Here is a 21893-nt window from a genome sequence, read left to right as displayed (position 1 = left end):
AATCCTTCTCACACGCTTCTTATTATTGTGGTTAAATAGCTTATTATTTTTCCTCATCTGATCCTAAAATATTTCCTGAAGAGGCTTTTGTCACATTCATGCAACAAGTTTAACATTTCAGCGTGCATGGGGTGTCAAATTTGTCTGTTTAATTTGCTTTTCTCCTTCTAAGTCCACGTTAACGTACAATACCAAATACAGATGCACTTACAAACTTTGGAATGGATAAAGTTGGCACCATAAAGCATCTGAAAACAACGTTAGATAAACTGCAGTGAAAATCTGTGGGTCTTATTTATAAGTTAGATTATTGCCACTTAAATCAACCTATACAAATGAGATTCAACAATAAAAAAAAAAACAGTGAACAAACATCCAGCAAGAAGTAGGAGCGTGTTGATTAATTCATTATACCTGTGGTTAAAATGGAACTTGCCAAGTTACATTTCACCAAATTTTAATTGGGGTGTAGGAGTTTATTTTGGTTTTTAGCTTTAATATTGATCATATGTGTATTAGAGGAAATCCAATCAACAAGAATGAATGAATGAATTCTTACTCTTTTTTTTTTTTCTTTTTTTTTAATATTGAAACTACATGATCATCACAGACTTGGGAAAACTGTTGAAACAAATCTCTAAAATTCCCAAACTAATACGACCTCCATCCTCCTGATTATTGTTCGCCTGAGCAGAACTTTCAGTTCAAGAGTGGAAAAGTATTGTTTGATGTGAAAGTTAGAAATGTTCTCCCGAATTCTTCACGTCGCTGTAATTTTTGACATCTGCACATGAAATAGTTGATTCACATACAGCGTATGATAATTACTGCACGTGAGAAATGCTGCTACAAGCCTGCTCCCGGTGGAAATCCCATAACGCCGACATGTTTTTATTCCCTGCAATAACGGAAAATTATTCCAACTCTGCTTTATCAGCCGCATACTATTAAAGCAGAAAGCTATACGGCATGATCAATAGCTTGTCCGATGGGCTGTCAGCATATTTCAGATAGCTCTAACGCGATGATGGCTATAACCTCCAGGGACTTGCCAGTCAATACATTCGATAGATTATTGCAGTTGCAATCTTACATTATCAGCAGTGTATGAAGCTGGACTATATATTCTAAAACTTCTGAAATGAAACTGAAAGATTGAAGCTGGAGATGAGAGTGAAATCAGACTTTAATGGCTGGAGCAGGGAGTTTCCAGGCTAATGTAAATATCTTTTTTTTTTTTTTTTTTGGCAAAATTATAATGTCAAATATAAGTTGCTAAGGAAAAAAGAAAAAAAAAACATGAAAGCTACATCTGTTTTGCTCTTCTAATATCTTTCATGCACAAACCTCCATTTCTCCTGTCACATCATTAAAAAGCACCTTTATTCACAACCCACGTTGAGCCCAGAGTGCTGTCAGAACAAAGCATACAGACTCTGACCTCATAACCTAGCACGTCTTGAGATTTTTTTTTATTTTTTATTATTATTATTTTACCTCTCCCAAGCAGAGAAAACTGCTCCCTCAGCATTTAGCGGTGCAAACGTTGAGATGTGTGCTGAGGCTCTGTGTCACCGCGACGCATCTCGGCGCGTTTTTCACCCTGCAGGTAGACAACATGTTTAATCTTGGGAGATTACATAAAGGGGGGTGGGGGGGGGGTGCAGAAAGAGGCCTCTGTCTTCCCCCGTCTCTTTCTCCCCCTTCAGAGCGGGCAGCTTGCGGGAGCTCCAAGCTGTCAGCGCTCTGTCAGGCTGCTGCCCCATTTTTACTCTAATCAGCCATCTCGGCCTGCTCGCACACACTCTGGGCCCAATCGTAATTTCATTTTTGCCATCTTTCTTTGTGTTGAATATTGTATTCATAAGTCTACATTTCAATGGGTAATTTACTGTGACTTTGCGGGCATTGTAACTGAGAATTCAGATGTCACCTTTTAGAAAAGGGAAAATCACTATTGCCACAGCCCACGGTAATCAATAGCTAACTGAAATTGGCTTCTTTTTTTCTTAACAAATGGTGCTTTCTATTGACCATCCTTAGCTGCACAGCCTTGGCTTTGCTTGAGTAGACCGGAGCACTAACCAGTTTACATATGATTAGTTTGGTGTGTGTGTGGTCGTGCGGGGGCGGGGGGAGGCTGTAAATCATAACTCCGATTAAAAATGTCATTCAGATGAAATAATGGAAAAGCAGTCATTATAGAAATGATGTCACAGTAATTTATTTATTTTTCTTTTGATTTGTTTTCATTTTCTCAAAGAGCCTGCCTTGGCCAATAATTGCCACAGAGCCATTCATCAAAAATTTGGGATGTGTGTGTTTGCTTAATGCTTTTTTTCTTTTTTTTTTTTTTTCTTTTTTCAAACTCCCACTAACAAGAAAGCAGAAAATTAAATGAAGCCATTACCACTTCCACATATTTGCTTGTGTGGAAAAGTTGTTGCATGTAGACAAAGGGAGAAAAAATAAAATAAAATGTGTGTGTAGGCGAGTAATGGTGCATGCTGTTAGTTTTTAGCAGTGCCTCTGACTCCTCTGTGCTCATGAAGTCAGGAAACATGACCTTCACTAAGTTTATTATCCCCTTCTCTGAAAACAAGTCAAATTTATTTAGCAATTATGTCAATTTTTTTTTCAAGGTCAGGGAAACAACCTGAACTGGAAATAATCCTTATCTTGGAAAAAATAAACTCCACAAAATGTTAAGGCAAGTTATGAAATCTCTCTTATTGTGTGCTGTCAGATAATACTTTCCATGATTTATCAAAAGATATTTTCAAAAACCGTTCCGGGCTTTCTAGCATTGTTTTAGCATTGCTCACAAAAAATTTATAAATTATTGTACAAACCACAAAACCCAAGGAACGCAGCAGGCATGCCAGGGACACAGTTGGTAGAGACTTTTAAGCAGGTTAGCAAAGAAAAAGCATAACTCAACATCTTATAAAGATTATTAAAGATGCAGACAGGTTAATCTGGAGAACATATAGATGTATCTACAGCTCAGGCAGGAACATCTGTTGACACCACAGCTATAAATTAGAATATTTCCTGTCTCTGTCTTTCGTGTGTTTCAATTGAACCAATTCCTGGCAATGTAACTCTGTGATTGTCTTTCCCCATTTTTGGCTCCTCAGTATTCCTGTGCCCAGGGCTTCTGCGCAGGGTGTACCAGAGCGAGCACCTGTTCGAGTCAGACCACCAGTCCGGAGCCTGGTGCAAGGATCCTCTCCAGGCTTCTGATAAGATCTACTACATGCCCTGGACGCCCTACCGTACGGACACCCTGACCGAATACTCCTCTAAAGAAGACTTCATTGCTGGGAGGCCAACAACAACCTACAAGCTGCCGCATCGTGTCGACGGCACGGGCTTCGTGGTCTACGACGGGGCGCTGTTCTTCAACAAGGAGCGCACGCGCAACATTGTCAAGTTTGACCTGCGAACTCGCATCAAGAGCGGCGAGGCCATCATCGCCAACGCCAACTACCACGATACCTCTCCCTACCGGTGGGGAGGAAAGTCAGACATTGACTTGGCTGTGGATGAAAATGGACTTTGGGTGATTTATGCCACCGAGCAAAACAACGGACGGATCGTCATCAGCCAGCTAAATCCCTACACGCTGCGAGTCGAAGGGACCTGGGACACGGCTTACGACAAGCGCTCGGCCTCCAACGCTTTCATGATCTGCGGGATCCTCTACGTAGTGAAGTCGGTCTATGAGGACGATGACAACGAAGCAACGGGGAACAAGATTGATTACATCTACAACACCGAGCTCAGTAAAGATGGCTTCCTGGACATACCTTTCCCCAATTCATACCAGTACATCGCCGCTGTGGATTATAACCCCAGGGACAATCTGCTGTACGTGTGGAACAACTATCATGTCGTCAAGTACTCGCTGGACTTTGGGGCCCTGGACAACAGACTTGGTAAGAAAGCATTTTTATTCTTTCACTTGATGCAAAAACTGCCACATCATTACGAACAGTGATGGTTTTTCATATGAACAGTGTGACTTACCAATCAAAGAAGACCATGGTGGTGTGTTCAGGTACCCTGGCTGGTTGTCTACCACACAGACCACACTGATGTAAATAGTTTTGAATGGAGGCATTCATCACTCGGTTCTGCAATAAAGCAGTAATCAGTGCGGGATGCGACCAAATTAGGCTTGCAGTTGGAAGCCTTGCAGTGGCAATGTTAGTCAGTTGTTGGGTGTCATATATATATATATATACGTGTGTGTGTGTGTGCGTGTGGGGGTGTGTGTGTGTGTGTGTGTGTGTGTGTGTGTGTGTGTGTGTGTGTGTATGTATATATATATATACCTGGCATTAGCTCGCAAAATCTTTAATCATGCAAATGACTTAATCATGTAAATTGAAGACAACTCCTGTGCTTCATTATCAGTATCGCATAAGGTTGGTAAAACTTAAGCACATCTCTGTTTCCTGCATGCAGAAAAAAAAAAAAAAAACACACGCACACACTCATACAGAGCAGCCATCAAGTTTGCCTTAAGGGCAAATTCGCTTTTCTGCATTAGATATTGTAAGTTTACCCTTGAAAATGTGTCGGTCTCATGTTCATCCCCTAGTAAAGCACCGTTAGAAGATGTTTGTGAGAGCTGTGCTCGTCATGCAAAGCCAGTATCATTTCAAAGTTTTCATTAAAGTCGGCACCATTCTTGAACACATTTATTCATGGAATGTTTTGAATTGTTTTAAAAGTTTTTTTTTTTTTTTTTTTTAACAGCCATGAATGGGTTCAGGAGGCTGCCGAAATGCTTTTGTATTAATTTACTCCTGTGACGGTTGTTTTCTTTCCCCCCAATATCTAATGGATAATGATGAGAAAGCATAAGCAGAACTACAGTTATTTTTGACTGATGTCTCCTGGGGATGACCTCTTCCTCATTTAGATCCTCAATAAGCACTCAGGTAAAATCCTGTTTAATGTATTCTAGTCGGTTGCCTGCTCAGCCAAGTTGGGCTCATAGAAAAGAAGAATGACTTTTCTCGCAGTGGTCCTTCAGTTTTCTTTTGTTTTTGTTTTTTTGTCTAAATTGTTTTATGGCATTGAATTTTCAGCTGTTGCTCCAGGCCTTTGCTGTGTTTAATGTAAAGAAGAGATTGCTTAAAAGGCTTTTCTCGCTTCCCTTTTGCCAAATGGTAATATAAACGATGAATTTAACGTATTTAAACGTCTTCAACGTGGAATTGCGATATCTGTTTTGAAAAATCCTGTTTAGTCTTTCTACTTCAGCTGATAATACAGGATGTTGATTTCAGTTGCTGTTCCCAGTGTAAAGAAGTTGACATTTTCACCCAGGTTTAATAAATCTTTGTGATCTTATACAAGCCCATACTCACAGCTCTTCTAATAACACTGTCCGGGCGTTAAGGTGAAAAAAACAACAAAAAAAACTCAAATTTGCACAATGTTCTCACAGCAACATTTGTAAAACTTTCTTGAGAAGTCCAATTTCAACACTCTGTTGTTCTTTTTATAAACCGGAGCATGTTGGGAGGCTTACAACAGGAAAATAAACGAAACTGTTTTGACACACCAAGGTAATTCTTTGTGCTATCTCATCAACAGCTCTAGTCAAAAATGTCACAAGTTATTTGACTGTGAAATCCCTACTCCTGTTTTTCTTCTCTGGTGCGTTTTTATACCTGCGAGCTGGCAGGTGAATTTATTTCCCTCAGCTGACTTCAACTTTTTCCTCAATTTTTTTTTTTTGGTAAGTTTTTTTTTTTTTTTTTTCTTTTTCCTTATACACAGTCCCGCTTTGACACACCCTATAATATATTCATTCATTCAATACCAGTCCACAGTGTTTGGGTTTTGAAGATATACAACTCCTGTATTGTAATATGTTGTGGTTAAAGAGAGCGAAATAGCATGCGCTTCTTCCCAGTTTGAATCACTCGTCACCTTTTAACAGCGATAGACATTTTATATGGACACACAAACATTCTGCTGGAAACGGCTTTGCTGCTGTCGCTGAATAGGCTCCCCTCTAAATAGCCAGCTGCATGAATATAAATAGTAAAATGCTACATTAAGTAGATGGATGGAGTCGGAAAACAACTATAAATGTCAGATAAACAGATTAGCCAGGAATGAGAAGAGTGATTGATTGGACTCTGATATGACGAACCCTCCAGTTTGAGCCACTTTCAGACGTATTCCAAGTACACTTAGTGTTGTTAACTGTGGACATTATCATCTCACTTATCTCCTTAGTTGCCTAATTTTGAAATGGCAGCACAATTACAACTAAATTGTTTGAAGCAGCATCAGTTGTACCACTTCGCTGCTCACAAATTAGTCTGTATCTTGCAGCTTTGTCATAATGTTTGTTTGCTGCCGCGCTGACGATGCATGGAAATCGGACAACGCGGGGCTCAAATTTCTGATGCCGCTGTTCAAGAGGAGTTTAAGGAAACCACTTGTGTGATCGTTTGGCCGTGTCACGTTCATTCAGCGAGCCCAGATTCCGGCCCGGAAAGAGCCAACGGTCCAGAGAGTCTGAAGTTAATGTAGCGTCGTCCTTTTTGCTGCCAGCACGGGCTTGTGAAATTTGATGCGGTGTCACGATCACAGTGCCTGTTAACACTCACAGGAAGGTGTTGTTCTCTGATCGGGCTAACACTAGCTCATTTCCTCTCGCGCTCCGCGTGGCGTGAACACATGGCTGACCTGCGACATCAGTGGAGCACGGTGGATGATCGGTGGAGCAGCAGAGACGAGGCCAGACCCACAGCTGAGGCCGGTGCTCCACAACAAGAGGCGCAGCACAGCGCATTGCTCAGGCTTTTGGATCAGGCTCTGCGATGACATTTGCAATGACCAAAACATAGAATGTGGACATAACAAAAAACGAACAAACAAAAAATGCACTGTAAAATAACAAAATCAGCCACTATTTAAGACAGTGTAGTAGTGTGAAGTTGTTTTTGAATTAAACTGAGTAAATATAAATGCAGTACCCCAATTATGATTTCATGAAAAAAGAAAAGCATTACATTAATTCCATCAAGTGTTGGTGAAAAATTTTTCCTGAAAAAACAGGAAAAAAAAAGAAATCAACATTCGAAATGATTTAAAAAAAAAAAAAAAAAAAAAAAACTAAAATGAATGTCCATTTAAAAACATCTGCAAATGTTTCACACTTATTGCCTTTTGGGGCAGGCTTGTTCTATTACAACAGATGAAACTCATTGTTTCTCACCTGTCCCCGACTTCATTCTCCATGCAATGTTCACCTTTTTTTCAATTAATTCTCACCTCTTCCGTGTCCGTGTGACTCACCTCAGCCATGTCCTCCGTGAAGAGCCGCACTTCGATTGTTTCAGAGCGTCAGACCTCTCTGGACTGCAGGTTTGAGAGCCGCGTGGAATTGGTGTTGAAGCTTCGAGTGGTGGAAGTGATGGGGCACTCGTCGTGGCCTCTGCTGAAAAGAAGGGGAGAAAAAATCAACAACTAGATTTTTCTTGTCATTTTGGCAACTTCTAAAATTGTTCGTAATGTTGAACATGTTCATAACCAAAGTTTGCAACATTACACAGCACTGATCATGTGAAATTGTGGGTAAGCTTAAGTGCTTTATGGTAGAAATGTGTAGCATTAATTCTCAATTTTCACTTAAATTTTGTAAGAAATACTACCGTTGGGAGTAAGTAGATATTTTGTAAGCTATTATAGGCAGGGGTTAATATTCAGTGAGCTACAGTCATATGTGCACCACATATGTCCAAGACGTAGAAGGAGGTAATTTGGTCAGATGAGATTGAAACAGAACATTACTGAAACTAACCAGGATCATTCTGTGGAGTTGCTTTTTTTATTGGCTCTAGTGGCCTTTATTTGATAGTGAATTGACAGGAAAGTGGGTAATGACAGAAAGGGGGATAACATATGCCAAAGGTCACCAAGCCGGGAATCGAACCTGTGACGGCCACGTCAAGGACTAAGGCCTCCATATGTGGGTTGTGCCTTAACCCCTGCGCCACCACAGCAGGTGTTGATTTTCTTCTGAGGTGAACGTTCATGTTCTGAACATCCAGTCTGAGCTACGAAAGAACGGTTGAGATCACATACAATACCCATGTGTTAGAAGACTTAAAATTTGACAAGTTTAAATAATTTTATAACAATCATATATATATATGTTTTTTTTGTTTTTGTTTTTTTTTTCCATTCTGCACTGCGATGTTCTTTTCTTTGATGGTCTTTGAAATGGTCTGATTGTAATTCTTCTTGAGGCCAGTATGAATTGTAGAGAATTACTTTGCTGATGGGGGAAAAAAAAAAACTTTTGAACTACTTTTTTTTTTTTTATCCTTAGCTTTGGTTAGATTATTTTGACTGAGGCTTAGATTTGTTTGAATAACCTACGTGTTGCTTGTGAGTGAGCACGGGGTGCATTGTTAAAGACAACAGCAGCCGCATGAGATGATCTTCCTCGGTGTCTGTCGCCTTTTGTTGCTGTCTGAAGCACTGATATTGTTTTGTAAGATGAGAATAGAAACAGTCCCCCTCCCCTCCCCCTGCTCTTTATCTGTCAGCCAATATGCGGAAATGTCAGTTTAATTCACCCTTATTTTCCCCAAACCTTATTATGATTATTTACTAGAATTAGAGTTTGAGATTATTAAATGTCTGTTGGTGTTGTCCTTGTCTGGGAAAGGCTATTTCGGAGTAACCTGTCTCCGAGGCACCCTTGTAGGCGTTCCTCGTGTCTGTGCTAGAATAATCTTTTCATTGACTCATGACTGGTGCATGGATCGGGGCACAATTAGTATCACGGATACATTCATTGTCTGGCAGTGTTGTAATTTTGCCACGTGTTGCCATCTGTTCAGGGCATGCTGCCAGCACTCACTGGCCTGGAGGGAGCCGCCATAGCTGGCTCGCCGACCTTCATGCCGAAAACAGCCAATGTTTTGGATGCTCTGGCCCGTCCTGGCTCGGCTTGGAAGGAGCCTGACACATGCTAAATTGATTAAGAGCGTCTGAGCAGTAAATGCCCATTGGCAGAATCGCTGCAGAAAACCTGAATATGACTCAGCGTGCTCTGAAAGCCACAAACTGTCGCCCCTTTTCGGCTTCGTAGATGCACACGGGGGCACGTATTTTCCATTAGCTGCTGTTGCTTTCGGTTCGGCGCTATCACGTGCGTTCAAATGCCGCCCTGCAGTTGCTGTGGGTTTGTCGTGTTTATGGGGCCTCGAGGAATATGGTGCCATGTAATTCAGACCGAAGTATTAGTGGCCGACAAAAAAAAAAGTGGCCGTTGCATTCTGTCTGAAAGCCTTTTTGATGTCGAGGCTTAGGAATGTAGGCTAAATGCTTATTTTCAGGCTACGCATGCTTATCACATGCCTGCTGCACCTCTTGGAGAGGGCAATTTTCTCTGAGGGAAAGTGCAAGGTTTAGGATTATGGTTGCAAATGATTCATGGATCACACAGAAACTTCAGCACGGCCTCGTACAGAAACACATGCGCAAATGCTTCTACGAGAAAAGCTTTAATGATGCAACACAATAGTCCTCTGTTGGTAATGCATCTGTAGGCTTTTTTTTTTCCCCCAGTGCGAAACACACAACTCTTTGTTGGGAATCGACTCTTTAACCCCTATTAGCTCCTTTAAGAATGAACTGTGGTACAGTCATTAATAATTGTTTTGACCCCACTTGTAAATAAATGTTGTGGATCTCGGATCCTTTTTTTTTTATTTTACAAAGAAACTTGTAAGAAACCTTTGTACATCTGAGTGTTTTACATAAATATGTTATAGTCCACCTGAACTGCAAACATCTACTTCTCTTATTCAACACAGAAAAAGTAGGCTTGCTTAGATCTACTTTAGAGAAAAGCGGCTAAAGTATTAACACAAATCAGAAATATCCAGAAGCACACCGGTCCTGCACTTTATACTCTAGACCAGGGGTGCCCAAGTCCAGTCCTTGAGAGCTACCATCCTGCAAGTTTTAGAAGTATCCTTACTCCAACAGACCTGGATCAGCTCTACAGAGGCCTGATAACGAGCCATTCATTCGATTCAGGTGTGTTGAAGCAGGGATGCATCTGAAATTTGCAGGATGGTAGCTCTCGAGGACTGGACTTGGGAACCCCTGCTCTAGACTCTGCAGAATATGTTCAAATATTGTAGCTGTGAACAAAAATTACATCTGAACCAAGTGATAAATGATATTATCCTCCTAAAGCTGGGCAGATTTGATTAAACGGTTCTCGTTTGGGTCTATTTTCTCGTTGTGAGGAATCCGTTTCTTGCAGGGAATACACTGGAATCCAAGAAAGATTCACCTTTCAAGGAAGACCTTTCACATTTTGCTTAATTCTAACTTCTCTCACCCCCATCCTTCTCAATGACGAATATTAACCAGCCAATGTCTTGATTCTGAAATGAAGTAACTGGATGACAACTGTTATATTTTTGGCTAAAATGTTGCAAGAATCCAGAGCGCTTTCACCTTAATGAAAGATTCGTCACCTCCGAAGTTTGACCAAACTGGTTGCTGGGGTTTAATTTCCGGCAGGATCATTTTCCTTTGGCTTGCTTACAAAGACCAAACAGCTGCTGCAATTCCCAGCAATGTTTGCCTACTCTTGGCTCCCTCTCAAACACTGTTTGCAGATTTCAGTCACTTTCAGATTGTCACTTCACTTTATCGTGCTGGACAGGTCCGCCGTAACTTTTTTCCCATCCGGTTCATCTTATGAGCTTTTCAGTTTCATCTGTCTTTTGTCAGCTCCATCATTTTTGCGTGGACTTCTGCTGTGACGCTGTCAAGGTCTGTGACCAGCTGGACACGATGCCTGCACGTTTGACTCTTCTAACATTGAACAGCTACATTTTGCCATGAAGTGGCATATCCTCAGAAATGTTGGAGCAAGTGTCTTTTGTTCAGCCACCTTTTTGTTTTACTTTGTCATTAATAGACCCGTCATCGTTTTGACGTCATCCTGACCTCTGAGGACTCTGGGACTGGGTGAATATTTCGCCACATCCAAAGAGCTTATGGGAGACAAATTGTGCATGCTTGCTACTAGTAAACGCATATTCTTATGTCATAATGTCTTCCAGCACCACTGATATGAAAGACTGATTCACACCATCAGTGTGTCAGGTGCGCCATAGTCTTGTACGCTGTGGTTTTCGACCTCTGACCCATCCAATGTTGTGTTGCCGCTCTGCAAGGACCCGGATCCCATTATGCATTATATGATCCTTGTCTAGGGTGTCTCCTCTTGATGGGCTATCCATCATTGGCTGTACTAGCTCTGCTCTTACCTAATCATGCACAGGTCACATGTATGGTGAGGGGGGCGGCAAGCATTACCTCAATTTAACCAGCCCCTCCATCTATCACTCCTGGCTTGTAAAGACAATTGGAGGAAGAAAACATTTAAAAAAAGAACATTATTGAAAAGCTTATGTATGAAATGATGTTTACTTTGTCTGGTTTACTTTGTTGCCTCAGCCAATCAACCCGAGATCTGTTTGACTAAACCTGTGAAATGGTTTGATATAGCAGGTGGGATTTTTCTCAGCTTTTTCCCTCCGTCTTTTTCCTCCTGTGATGTATTTCTTTGTGTGTCGGTGTGAACGTTTGGCAACCGATTCCTCCAGAGGCCCCAAAAAACTGCCACATTAACTTTAACAGGCTCCGCGGCCCAGAAGCTCAAAGTGATTTATTTTGACCAATCAGCCGAGTGAATCTGAGCGGAGGCCTCCAAAGCGTCTTTAACTCTCTTTATCATCAGAGTCGGAGTTTCTCTCGATTTGGCCTATTCCACCCCTGCCTGATAGTCTTTTGAAAAGCCCCGCACTCTGTTTTCTTGGCAAGTGGCGAGACCTTGGAAAAACGAGCTTTTCCTCGTGGTGATTCCTTCCTCATGTTCCACTTTTTACCCATGTGCCTTTGTCCATGTTTCTCCTCCACCCTCCACTTTCCCGGGCAGGCTCAACTATGCTTGGCCTTGTCACTTGCCCGAGAGACTCTATATTTGGCTCCAAAGAGTAAAAGCCAAATTCAATATTTCGCTTTTCTTGTAAGACTCTCTCCTAAGATCAAAAGAGAAACATTGGATGCTGGTAAATAAGGATTTTTTTTGTTGTTCTTTTGGACCGTGTGATTATCGTGCAGTATGTGCAACATTTAAGGAAATGTGAAGATTTCTAACTAATTTGAAGACGTTCATTTACTTTGAAGAGGTTTGAGAGTTTTGACCGTGTCAAATGTAATTAATTAAATGGAAATCAGACGCTTCCTCTCCGGGAAATGTAGATTACCCAGTATGTGTGTGTACATTAGACCAAAAAAAAACAAAAAAAAAAAAAAACGCTTCCTATTTGTGTGTCTTTGCAAATCTGTGCAGCAAAATGACCCCAGAGTTCTTCAGTGCAGTGCCTGTGGCAGCTCCTGTCTCTTCTGTCAGTTAAAGCAAACACAGCGAGGGTCTCTCCAGGCCCGTGTCCATGTGTGCATACATATCAGTCCGGTGCACACGCCTCTCTGTGTGACCTCCACTGATGCCCTCTCAAATCCCGCGAAGGGAGCTCGGGAATAAGAAATTAATTGCCAAACAATGCATAGCTCCCATCCATTATGGCTCTCATCATGTCAGATGATATCGAAGCTTACCGGATGCCTCGCAGCATAATTTATTGCTCCTCCTCCCCGCCACCGCCGGCACCTCTTCAGCCTCGCCACTTCCCAGTTGCACACGGTGATGGATTTGTGGGCTCGACACTATAAGATACCATTAAATGACGGGACTTTTATCATTTATTATCCATCCTTGTCACTCGGCATGTTATCTATTTATATAATTCATTTGAAATAGTTTGCAACTCGGACTGTTTTTGCTGATGAAGGTGACGACAGTTCTCCATGAATTAAAGCTGCTCTTTTGACTTTACAGATGAATGTGTTGGGTTTTTTTTGTTTGTATGTTTATTAAGCAGCTTTACTGTGACTTATGAATGATTGACATAAAATGTTCCCCAAACTCAAGGGGTGAATCCGTGTTGCATCTACAGATAATAAACCAGTTAGTTAAGAACCTTTTGGGCACTTTAACAGCAACCTGTCGCAAAGGCACATTTTACTCTTATTTCTTTAGTTAAAATCTATAAAAAATGGCAGTGCCAAGCCATGCGTCTAACACTGAAGCCTCCTCTATGTGAAACCCAATACCAATCACCACCACTAAAACACTGCCACTGATACAGGCACCCATTCAAAACAGGTCTCGGTTGTAACAGCACACTTTTTACGCTGTAAATAAAGATGCAGTCTTCGCTTACTTAGCTTGCAGCAGAACCATCGACCACACAGCAAGCCTAACAGTAATCCCCAAACAGACCTGCAAATTGTTTAGATTAAACGTCACACAAGAATATTTTGTTTTCACTGCATGTCAGACCAAGTAACAAGTCTTGAGTTGTAGGATCAGCTTAGAAACCAGTGGAGAAGCCTTGGGAATGGGAACAAGTAGGAACTAACCCAGTTCAATGGGACAGCCTATACCTCCATAGAAGAAAAACGACAATTTTACTCGGTACATGCGAAACACAATCTGCGTTGTTCAAGTTGATTTGTCAGGCAATACTCCATGTATGTGGTTTACAAAGATTGATTGCGATCATTAGATGGTTCTATTGCATGAAGAATTTCAACTTTGCTACTTTGATTTATCTTAAATAATTAGTGACACATGTATAATGCTGTTTTCAAAAAATGTATTTCTTCTTTTCTTTTTTTTACTTTTTGTTTTCTGGGATAACTTGGATCCTGTCTGAACTCCCTGAAGGCCCTGATGATTTGACACAGAAAAATTCTAACTATTAGCTGAAACCGTGGCACGCAGTAGGTGATCAACTGAATAATGATGCATCTCTCGAGTTTTAGGTCAGATCTTTGCAGGACTTTTCCCTTTTTCTTTCTTTTTTTTTGCCATTTCTGAAATATGTGACTTTCAGATGCTGCTCACCTGCTCCAAAAAGCTCAAATAGCATTAAATTGTTGACCTTGCAGCAGTCTTTCATTATCTGAATTTCAGCATGCTTTTCTGCCTTGGGTTTAAGACCTGGTTAGGAAAATAAGTAAAGAAAAAAAAAACTGAAAAAGATGCAGGTTAAAAGTGTAAAAGCTATTGAAGAAAAATGATTTTAAAATGTTATAAGAAAAGATCTGTTTGGAAACAAACTGACAGGAAAAATACTGAATCAGCCCAAGATTCATGGTGATGTAAATTACGGAAATTGCATGTCAGAGACAAAATAGAAAATAATACCTCAACATGTACTAAACGCTGAAATGATTGTTGATTATGAAGCAAGCAAATTCACAGTTCACTTTCCTCAACGTCTCCTTTACTGGGTGGATGAGACCACTCTTGGAAACATAATTTCATGCAAATCTTTGCTCCGAAGTCATAGATGCTGATGTGTTGAAAGCAGCTTTAGCTTAGTAAAAAAAAAAAAAAAAAAAAAAAAAAAAAGGAGAGGGAAAAAAAACACAAATTTGGTGACAAAACGAGTCTAGTTCCTTTAAAACTCATGAGATTGCATTAGCACGTTTTAAAGCTTCCTAATAACATTGCAAATCTCATTTGTGTCAGTAGTGGAAAATCAAACTAGGAAGCGGCAAAAAAAAAAAGGTGCAGCTAAAGCTACAGTAACTTAAAATGCTGACTCTTCACGAATTTGTCAAGCTATCTGCTTTGGCCTGACAGACAGCGTATATGATCGCGTAAAGGAAACTGATTTAAATGCATTTCTCAAATCTCACCTATGTTATATCCAAGAAAGGTACAGCAGCAAGCCGCACAGCCCAACCCAGCTTGACATTTGCCATGTCTTAATCAATTTTTTTTTTTAAGGAATCCAAAAGGATAGTGAGAAACTGCTAGTTAGAGCCAGTCTTTATCAGTAACCAGCATGTACTTGGCAGCTAGTAAGAATTTGTTAAACTGTGGGGATGTGTAGCTTCTTCTGACCACAACCATGTATCGGTCTAATTCTGACCATGAGTTTAAAAATCTGTCCTGGCATCCAGACAGGTCTTTTTTTTTTTTTTTTAAGTTTAATATTAGCTTTTATTGCATGAATAGTAAGTAAATAGGTGACAGAACACATACACAATCTAAATCTTTTATTCCCCGTCTGTGGAAAATATCTGCTGAAGACGTAGCCATGCATAAAGGTTCAAAACCTAAAATTCGAAGGTAATTGGGTTCAGCACCAGGACGGAAGGCTCACTTCACTGTCTAACGCTTGTTCCATTTCACCCCAAAAGCCACCTTCCACATCCCTCTTTTGATCTCGACTCAGCCGAAGGTTCCCAGAGCCAGACGAGAGTCTCGCTCGCCGTGTGGAAGTGGCAAGTCACATAAACCGGATCCATTTCATAATAGCGTTGCAATTTTCTCTCCTGGAGCGGAGTCGAGCAGGCTTATCTAATTGTGGAAGCCACGAGCCCTGGGATACAGAGAGAGAGGCTAATTAGTTAGAAATGAATGCTTTGAAATGAAGCACAAAGCTCTGTGTGTGGTAGAAACAGACTTCATGCTTTCTGTGAGATCGGGGAGGGGCTGAAGCAGAGCATCGATGATGATGAGAGGGCTCTGGTGCTCGAATGAGACGGGAAGCTGGAGAGCGTTTGGTGGTTCACTGCTGACTTTTATGAATGAACAGGTTGATACGTTTGCGCCTGAATGTTCTTAAGCCTTCAGGACTTAACTGGATAATGTAAGAAGTGGTCTGTTAACCCTTTCATGCATGAATTATGATCTTTTGTGTCAGGATTTTTTTTCCCTTTTTTTATTTTTATTTTTATCTTAAGGCATATATATATATATATATATATATATATATATATATATATATATATACACACATTATTTTTTTATTTATTTATTTTTTTTCGGTGATCAATTGTAATTTTCTCCAAAGACAAAGTTATTTGAAAAATACATCAGTAATATTGTTCTTTAGGGGTTATCTGATGTCACCCGACAGACCGGGTCGGTCGGCATGCTTTTTTTTGTCTGTCGGCCATATTGGATTTAACAAAAATAATTTCTTGCAGCTTGCAGCTGATGGACAGTAGTTGATAGTGTATTTCATGATGCATTAGTGTCCACTTTAGTGGTCTGTGTGCATTTATAACATAAAAATCCACAAGAAGCACAAGAAAATGGCTTTTAGACAGCTGTCCACTGTAGTGAGCACTATGCATGAAAGGGTTAATATGTTAATCTACTGTCACATACTTCTGTTTGTGCAACTTTAATGACTTTCCTCACTAAGGACACATAGCAGGTTAATTAAAGGTTTTTGCACAGCAATAGCTCCTGTCACAGGACACAGAAGAGTTGCCCTGTAATACTTTTTGAAATTTTCTAAAGCATACAGCTAAAATGATTGTTTGATTAATTCAAATGCGCTCTTAAGTTCACTAATCTATTGCTGTGGGCTCTGAAGAGACCACTTTTACATTGTATGTTCTCCCAAGCCTATTTGTATCCCCTTGTCTAGATTGGCAAAGTTAGCAAGTTGAAACAAAATGACCTTGTGTTGTCTCCAAGGCGATAGTGCCTACGGACTGTAGCTGCTGTCCACTGCTGGCTTTTCCTTTTTTTTTTTTTTTTTGCTCTGCATGTGCTCATTTCATGGAAAAGACATTTAATTCTGTTCAAGGGCACACTCCTCTTTTCTGTCCCCAGTCTCTATCTCTTTTGCGTCCGTGTGTGTCTGCAGGTGTATTTAACATGCCGTATGTAGACTGAACCTTCGGAAAAAATAATTTAGCCATGGACTCAGTGGGATCATCCAGAAGAATAGAATTACATTCTAAACATGATTCCTGGTGACTTTGAATTAACCTCCTGCTGTGACAGACATTTCCCTAAGTCATATTTCTTCCGTACTGTCATACTGCCTTAAGCATTCAACATTTTTTTTTTCATCTTTATTACTTTAGAAGAAGAGGTAAAACAAAATGATCTCACTGTCTTTTAGCCTGGGATGAGAAATGACCAGATGAAACGGTTGACCAGACCCTAAGGTATTTAAGATTCTGAAAGGACAAATAAATAAAGAGGGGGGGAAAACCTCTGGGTAGTACTGCACTGTATACAGCCCATGCTTTCCTGAAACTGACATTATTTTCCAGCTCTTGCCAGGTACTTTCCAGGACTGAACTGGATTTGATGATCTGTACCTTTAATGGGACTTAGTAATTACTTTCTCTGTACTAAAGAGGTGAATGTCAAAATCTTACAATGTACCTTCTAGAGCTTACCAGCAAGTTTCTCCATTTTTGTACTTTTCAAAAAGTCTCATGAAGCGTCCTGGTTACTTTCACCAATCCAGCCAGGCACTTTTAGAGATCTTATGAGGTACTTTTGTGAGCTTATCAGGTTCTTTGCTAGAGCTGATGGGACATACTGGTTACTTTCCTGGCATTTACCAGGCGTTAATGGCTGCTTTGCCAGAATTTAAAGGCCATTTACCATACCAATCTGATAAGAGATGAACTAAAATTAAACCTACACTTGATACATTTTCCTATAAATGTAAGATTTGAGCATCTTAAACATAGTACCCAAGAGTAGTGCTTCCAATGTGTTCAATTAGTTGTGATAAACCTTCAACGAACAAGATATTGTATATACTTTTTTTTTTTCTTTTTTACACTGACTCTTTTTAAATGCAGCATTTGAAGTCACTATACTTTAAGATTTGGAAATTTTAAGCTTTCTCTAATAACACGAAATGTCATCCTATAATTTTAGCATTAACTTTAGCTTTTGTTAATGATACAGAAATGCTCTTTAATCCAAGCAAGTATCAATATCACAGAGGACCAAATAAAATGTGTTCATGATCTGTCTAACTGCAGTCTTCTCCATTTTAATAGTCCCTCATGTGTTTCAAGTTTTACCTTCATTAACATAAGCTGGAGGCGGCTCAACAACACCACTTCTAAATTAGTGGTCGTCACCTGTGCAGAGGTTTGATTCTCCTAATTGGCCCCTCTGCTTGCCTGTTTAGTCACTCGGTTGTATGAGGATTGCCACAGTGAGGCCAGTACTGACCTTGATATAAGCAGATCAGATTTTTTATCAGGCATCCTCATGACATCAAGCCCATATAAAAAAAAAACAAAAAAAACAAGCCAAGCTAAGCAGGGTTTCATTTTGGGATTTTATTTCCTTTTGACCACATAAAAAATTTCATAAACAATCAAATTAGGCTGGTGTCCTTGAGCACATTTCGCTTAAGGATATTTCCTACTTCATGGTAGTTGGTGATGAAATTAAAATGAATGATGTTTGTCACCATGTGGAGAATGTAAATTGTGTTTTCTTTTTTTTTTTATCTTACTGAGATGTGCATCTGTAAAAAAAACAAAAAAAACAAAACAATTTGTAACCATACACTTATTTCGTACCTTTGCATTTCCTTTTCGCACCAACTGACTTTCAATGTGTGAAATTTGTAAACATGTAAACAAACCACATACACGCTCTTCAGTTTATAAAACTATTGTAAGTAAGAAAAATGAACACTTTAATGAATCTGCGTGAATGTAAGTAGTTTTTGAAATATGGTAATTTTTCCACGATATTTACACTTTCCAAGATACTTCTGCATATATTTTGGAAAACCTTTCTCGGGGTCCTCGTGCTTGTAAGCACCAAGTGAATGCAAAGTTTGTAACTACCTAATCTCGACCCCTCGTGGTGTGGTGTAAGCGTAGTCTCAGCGGTTTCCACCTGGCAACAATAGCAACTAAAGCCGGGTCCTACATTTTCACGACCATAACCAACATATAAAACAGTCTGTGCGTTATTTTTTCAGGGAAGCTTACGCAGTTAAAGTTTTCTTTGTCTAGTGGTTCTTGTCAACTTTCTATTCTTTATTGAAATAAATTGGCTCCGCGAGTCTTCGGTTTGCATCACTGTTCAGCGAGATGAAATGTGGTGTGTGGCTCTACAGGAGTTCCTGGGATACCTGCAGACATTTAAAACACAACCGTCTCTTTTTGTTGGCGGAAGGAAAACAAATACTCAATCAAGCAGCACTCTTGCTGAGGTGGCACATCATTTAATCAACCTTGGCTGTCGCTGAATGCTGTTAAGTGTGGAACGCATCGACTTCTGATGGTTGTCGGGGTGTCATTACAGCCTGCGGCAGCCTCCGCGTCCCACACTGCTCCGCTAATTTATGCCGTCTCATTTTACCCTTTGCAAATTTGCCGTACCGAGATATTGTCCCATTGCAAATTGAATCTCAGAACAGTTTTTTTGTTTGTTTTTTTTTTACCCGCCCCCTGCCCCGTTATCTGAGCTCACTGAGGTACACCGCGTCCATTGAACCTGCCAACATAAAATTGACCTTCATTAAATTTTGTTTTGCTCTCCTTTCATACAAAGATTAGGATCGTTTGTCACTTCTGTCTTTTTGATTGTATCCCGGCACTGGGAGGAACTGACAGCCGTCCCAAATTGCATTTTAGTGAAGGTCCAAATTGTGTGTGTCTGTGAGAAAGGCCTCTTTCATCCATTTAGAGGGACCAGGGCGAGCTGTCCTCTTCCAAACCGCAGACTGTAATTAGATCATGACATACAGAACTGTTGGCAAAGCTAAACAAAGCAAAGATGGTGATGCAAATATACAATGGTTGGATTAAAAGGGGAGTTAGGGCATTCTTTTTTCTTTTTTTTTGTGGAAATGTTATGAAGTTTTATCCCTCGTGTGTCCTTAGACACTCTATGGGCTCACCGAGTTCACAGATTCATAAATAAAACTTGGAACTAAATTAATTTGGGACCTCTAATTTCCAATCAGAGATATTGTGGAAGATGAATAAGGTGCACAAGGCATGACTGATGACCAAGACTTGAGGAACTGCAAGTGCATCTAAGAGGGAGGAGAAGATGGCTGAGCTAGTGTATGGGCCCATTTCTTAGTGCGCATGCGTTGGTGTTATTATGATAGCCATTTTCTCCTTAGAGCTCAGGTAAACAACGCCATTAGCAAACAGTTCCTGGAGTGTAACCACAGGGAAGACCCACATCCAGGAAATGGGTGTTCCACTTTGTCCTCTATGACCCACAAATAGCATATACTTAAAAAAAAAAAAAATTGCCATTGACTTGCAGAGATATGGCTCTACCAGCAGCTGCATTTAGAATGCACAGCTGGAAATGTGAGTTTTCTGGTGTGTGTGTGTATATGTGTGTGTGTGTGTATGTTAGCTTAGCCAGCAGGGGTCCCAAACAAGACACCATGCATGCCCACTTTAGTCACCCCTGAAAGCTCCGACCGATCCTCTTTGAACTATCTTCTCTTAAACTGACACATGGAAAAAGGGGAAGAATAGAGTTCCCATGTGTACACCGTCCAAATTTGAGCTGTAAAAGGAACACATTTCCCCTCGAACACAGCCGAAGTACAACTGATAAAATGATTTTAAACTATTCCTGTGTTTTTTTTTTTTTTTTTTTTTTTTTTTTTCTAATCTTACATCCTTTCTTCTGTATCAGAAACGTCCTCCTCTGTCATGGTTTATATGGACACCATGACTTCAACAATGAGGACCACCACTCGACCCGGCACCGTCACCCTGACGACCACAACATCCAGGACTACCACCACCCGGATGCCCGCCACGATAACTGCAGTGGCTGTGTGGCCGCACACAACAACCACGACGCCAGCGTCCGCGCAGACGCTGGTGAACGCCTTGGAGCCAGAAGATGACGACGGAGCTCTGCCTTCCTCCAAGCTTCCGAACGTCAGGGTGGAATATTGCAGTCCCTTGGTGATGATGGACGTCGCCTGGCCGAAGACGAAGCAGGGCACTGTCGTCAAGATGCCCTGTCCATCAGGAACCATAGGTAATGCTGGTTTGTTCTAATGCCAGATCTTTGAAGATTACTAAGTAGATCTTTGCGTTTCGTTTGTGTCTCATTAACTCTTGTTAGGTTTTGTTAAAGACTGAGGAAGTGTGCAGCAGCCTTTTGCCTCATCCAAGAAGGTCCTGTGTTTGTCTTTATAAACCCAAGCAGGCTTTATAACAATGTCTTTCATGATTTTTATTTTTTATTTTTTCTTTGTTGGACAAGTAAGATGCAACTAAAGTGCAGGAGCCTTGTTTTTTAAGTCCATGTACAAACTGGAATTTACCCAAGCTTTGCAAGTTCTACTTTCTATGATAAAATCCTAAAAATGAATCGTGGCGTGGAGAGGGCAGTGATCACAAAACCCCAGAGCTGCAAGATTTCTGACTAATCCCAGACAAACTCAAACGCATCTCTTTTGAAATCGGAAAAGCTAGAGAAAATAGTGTTTCTCTATTTCCTCTCTCAGAGAGGATGTCAATATTCTCCTTAGAAGAACCGGTCTGCTGTGAGTTGCTTGTGTGAGTTTTTGTTTATGTTTACACTGCCTGCGCAGCCTACACGCGCTCCCTTCCCGTCTCCCCCCACTGACTCTTTATTCCCGACTCGACGATGCGGCGCTAAAGATAGCATGATGTTGAATTTGTATGAAAACTAGTTGCTAAAACATCACACGCCTGTAGTTGTGCTCTGTGTTTCACTGCAGCATAGATGTGAATAATTGTAGCTCATTAGTCTTGATCAGGCCTTAGACCTTTGTGTCTGTGGATGTTCTCTGCCCGTCTTTGCATCGATACTAACGGAATAAAGTCAAGTGTCGTTTCAGATGAGATCAATGTTGACTGCTGCGCATTTAAAGACATTCTCTCTAAAAGGTTAAAAACCTGAGAGCATTTATTTTTTTTAATGGTTCAGTTTAGACAAAAAA

General features: G+C 40.5%; 1 protein-coding gene across 2 annotated transcripts in view; it reads left to right on the top strand.

Moving 5' to 3' along the window:
• LOC106923868 (adhesion G protein-coupled receptor L3) overlaps positions 1 to 21893 on the top strand; it is a 269173-nt gene that overhangs the window by 165336 nt on the left and 81944 nt on the right. For both annotated transcript variants that reach the window (XM_088015248.1, XM_088015247.1), the window contains 2 exons: positions 3141 to 3941; positions 20609 to 20962. In XM_088015248.1, coding sequence (XP_087871374.1) covers positions 3141 to 3941; positions 20609 to 20962 — 1155 coding nt within the window. The remainder of the gene's footprint in view (positions 1 to 3140; positions 3942 to 20608; positions 20963 to 21893) is intronic.

This window comes from Poecilia mexicana, unplaced genomic scaffold (assembly GCF_051168715.1).
Source record: "Poecilia mexicana isolate PSO_F unplaced genomic scaffold, ASM5116871v1 scaffold_18, whole genome shotgun sequence".
Lineage (NCBI taxonomy): Eukaryota > Metazoa > Chordata > Actinopteri > Cyprinodontiformes > Poeciliidae > Poecilia > Poecilia mexicana.
The sequence above is the reverse complement of the archived record's forward strand: the minus strand, read 5'-3'. Positions and strand labels throughout refer to the sequence as shown.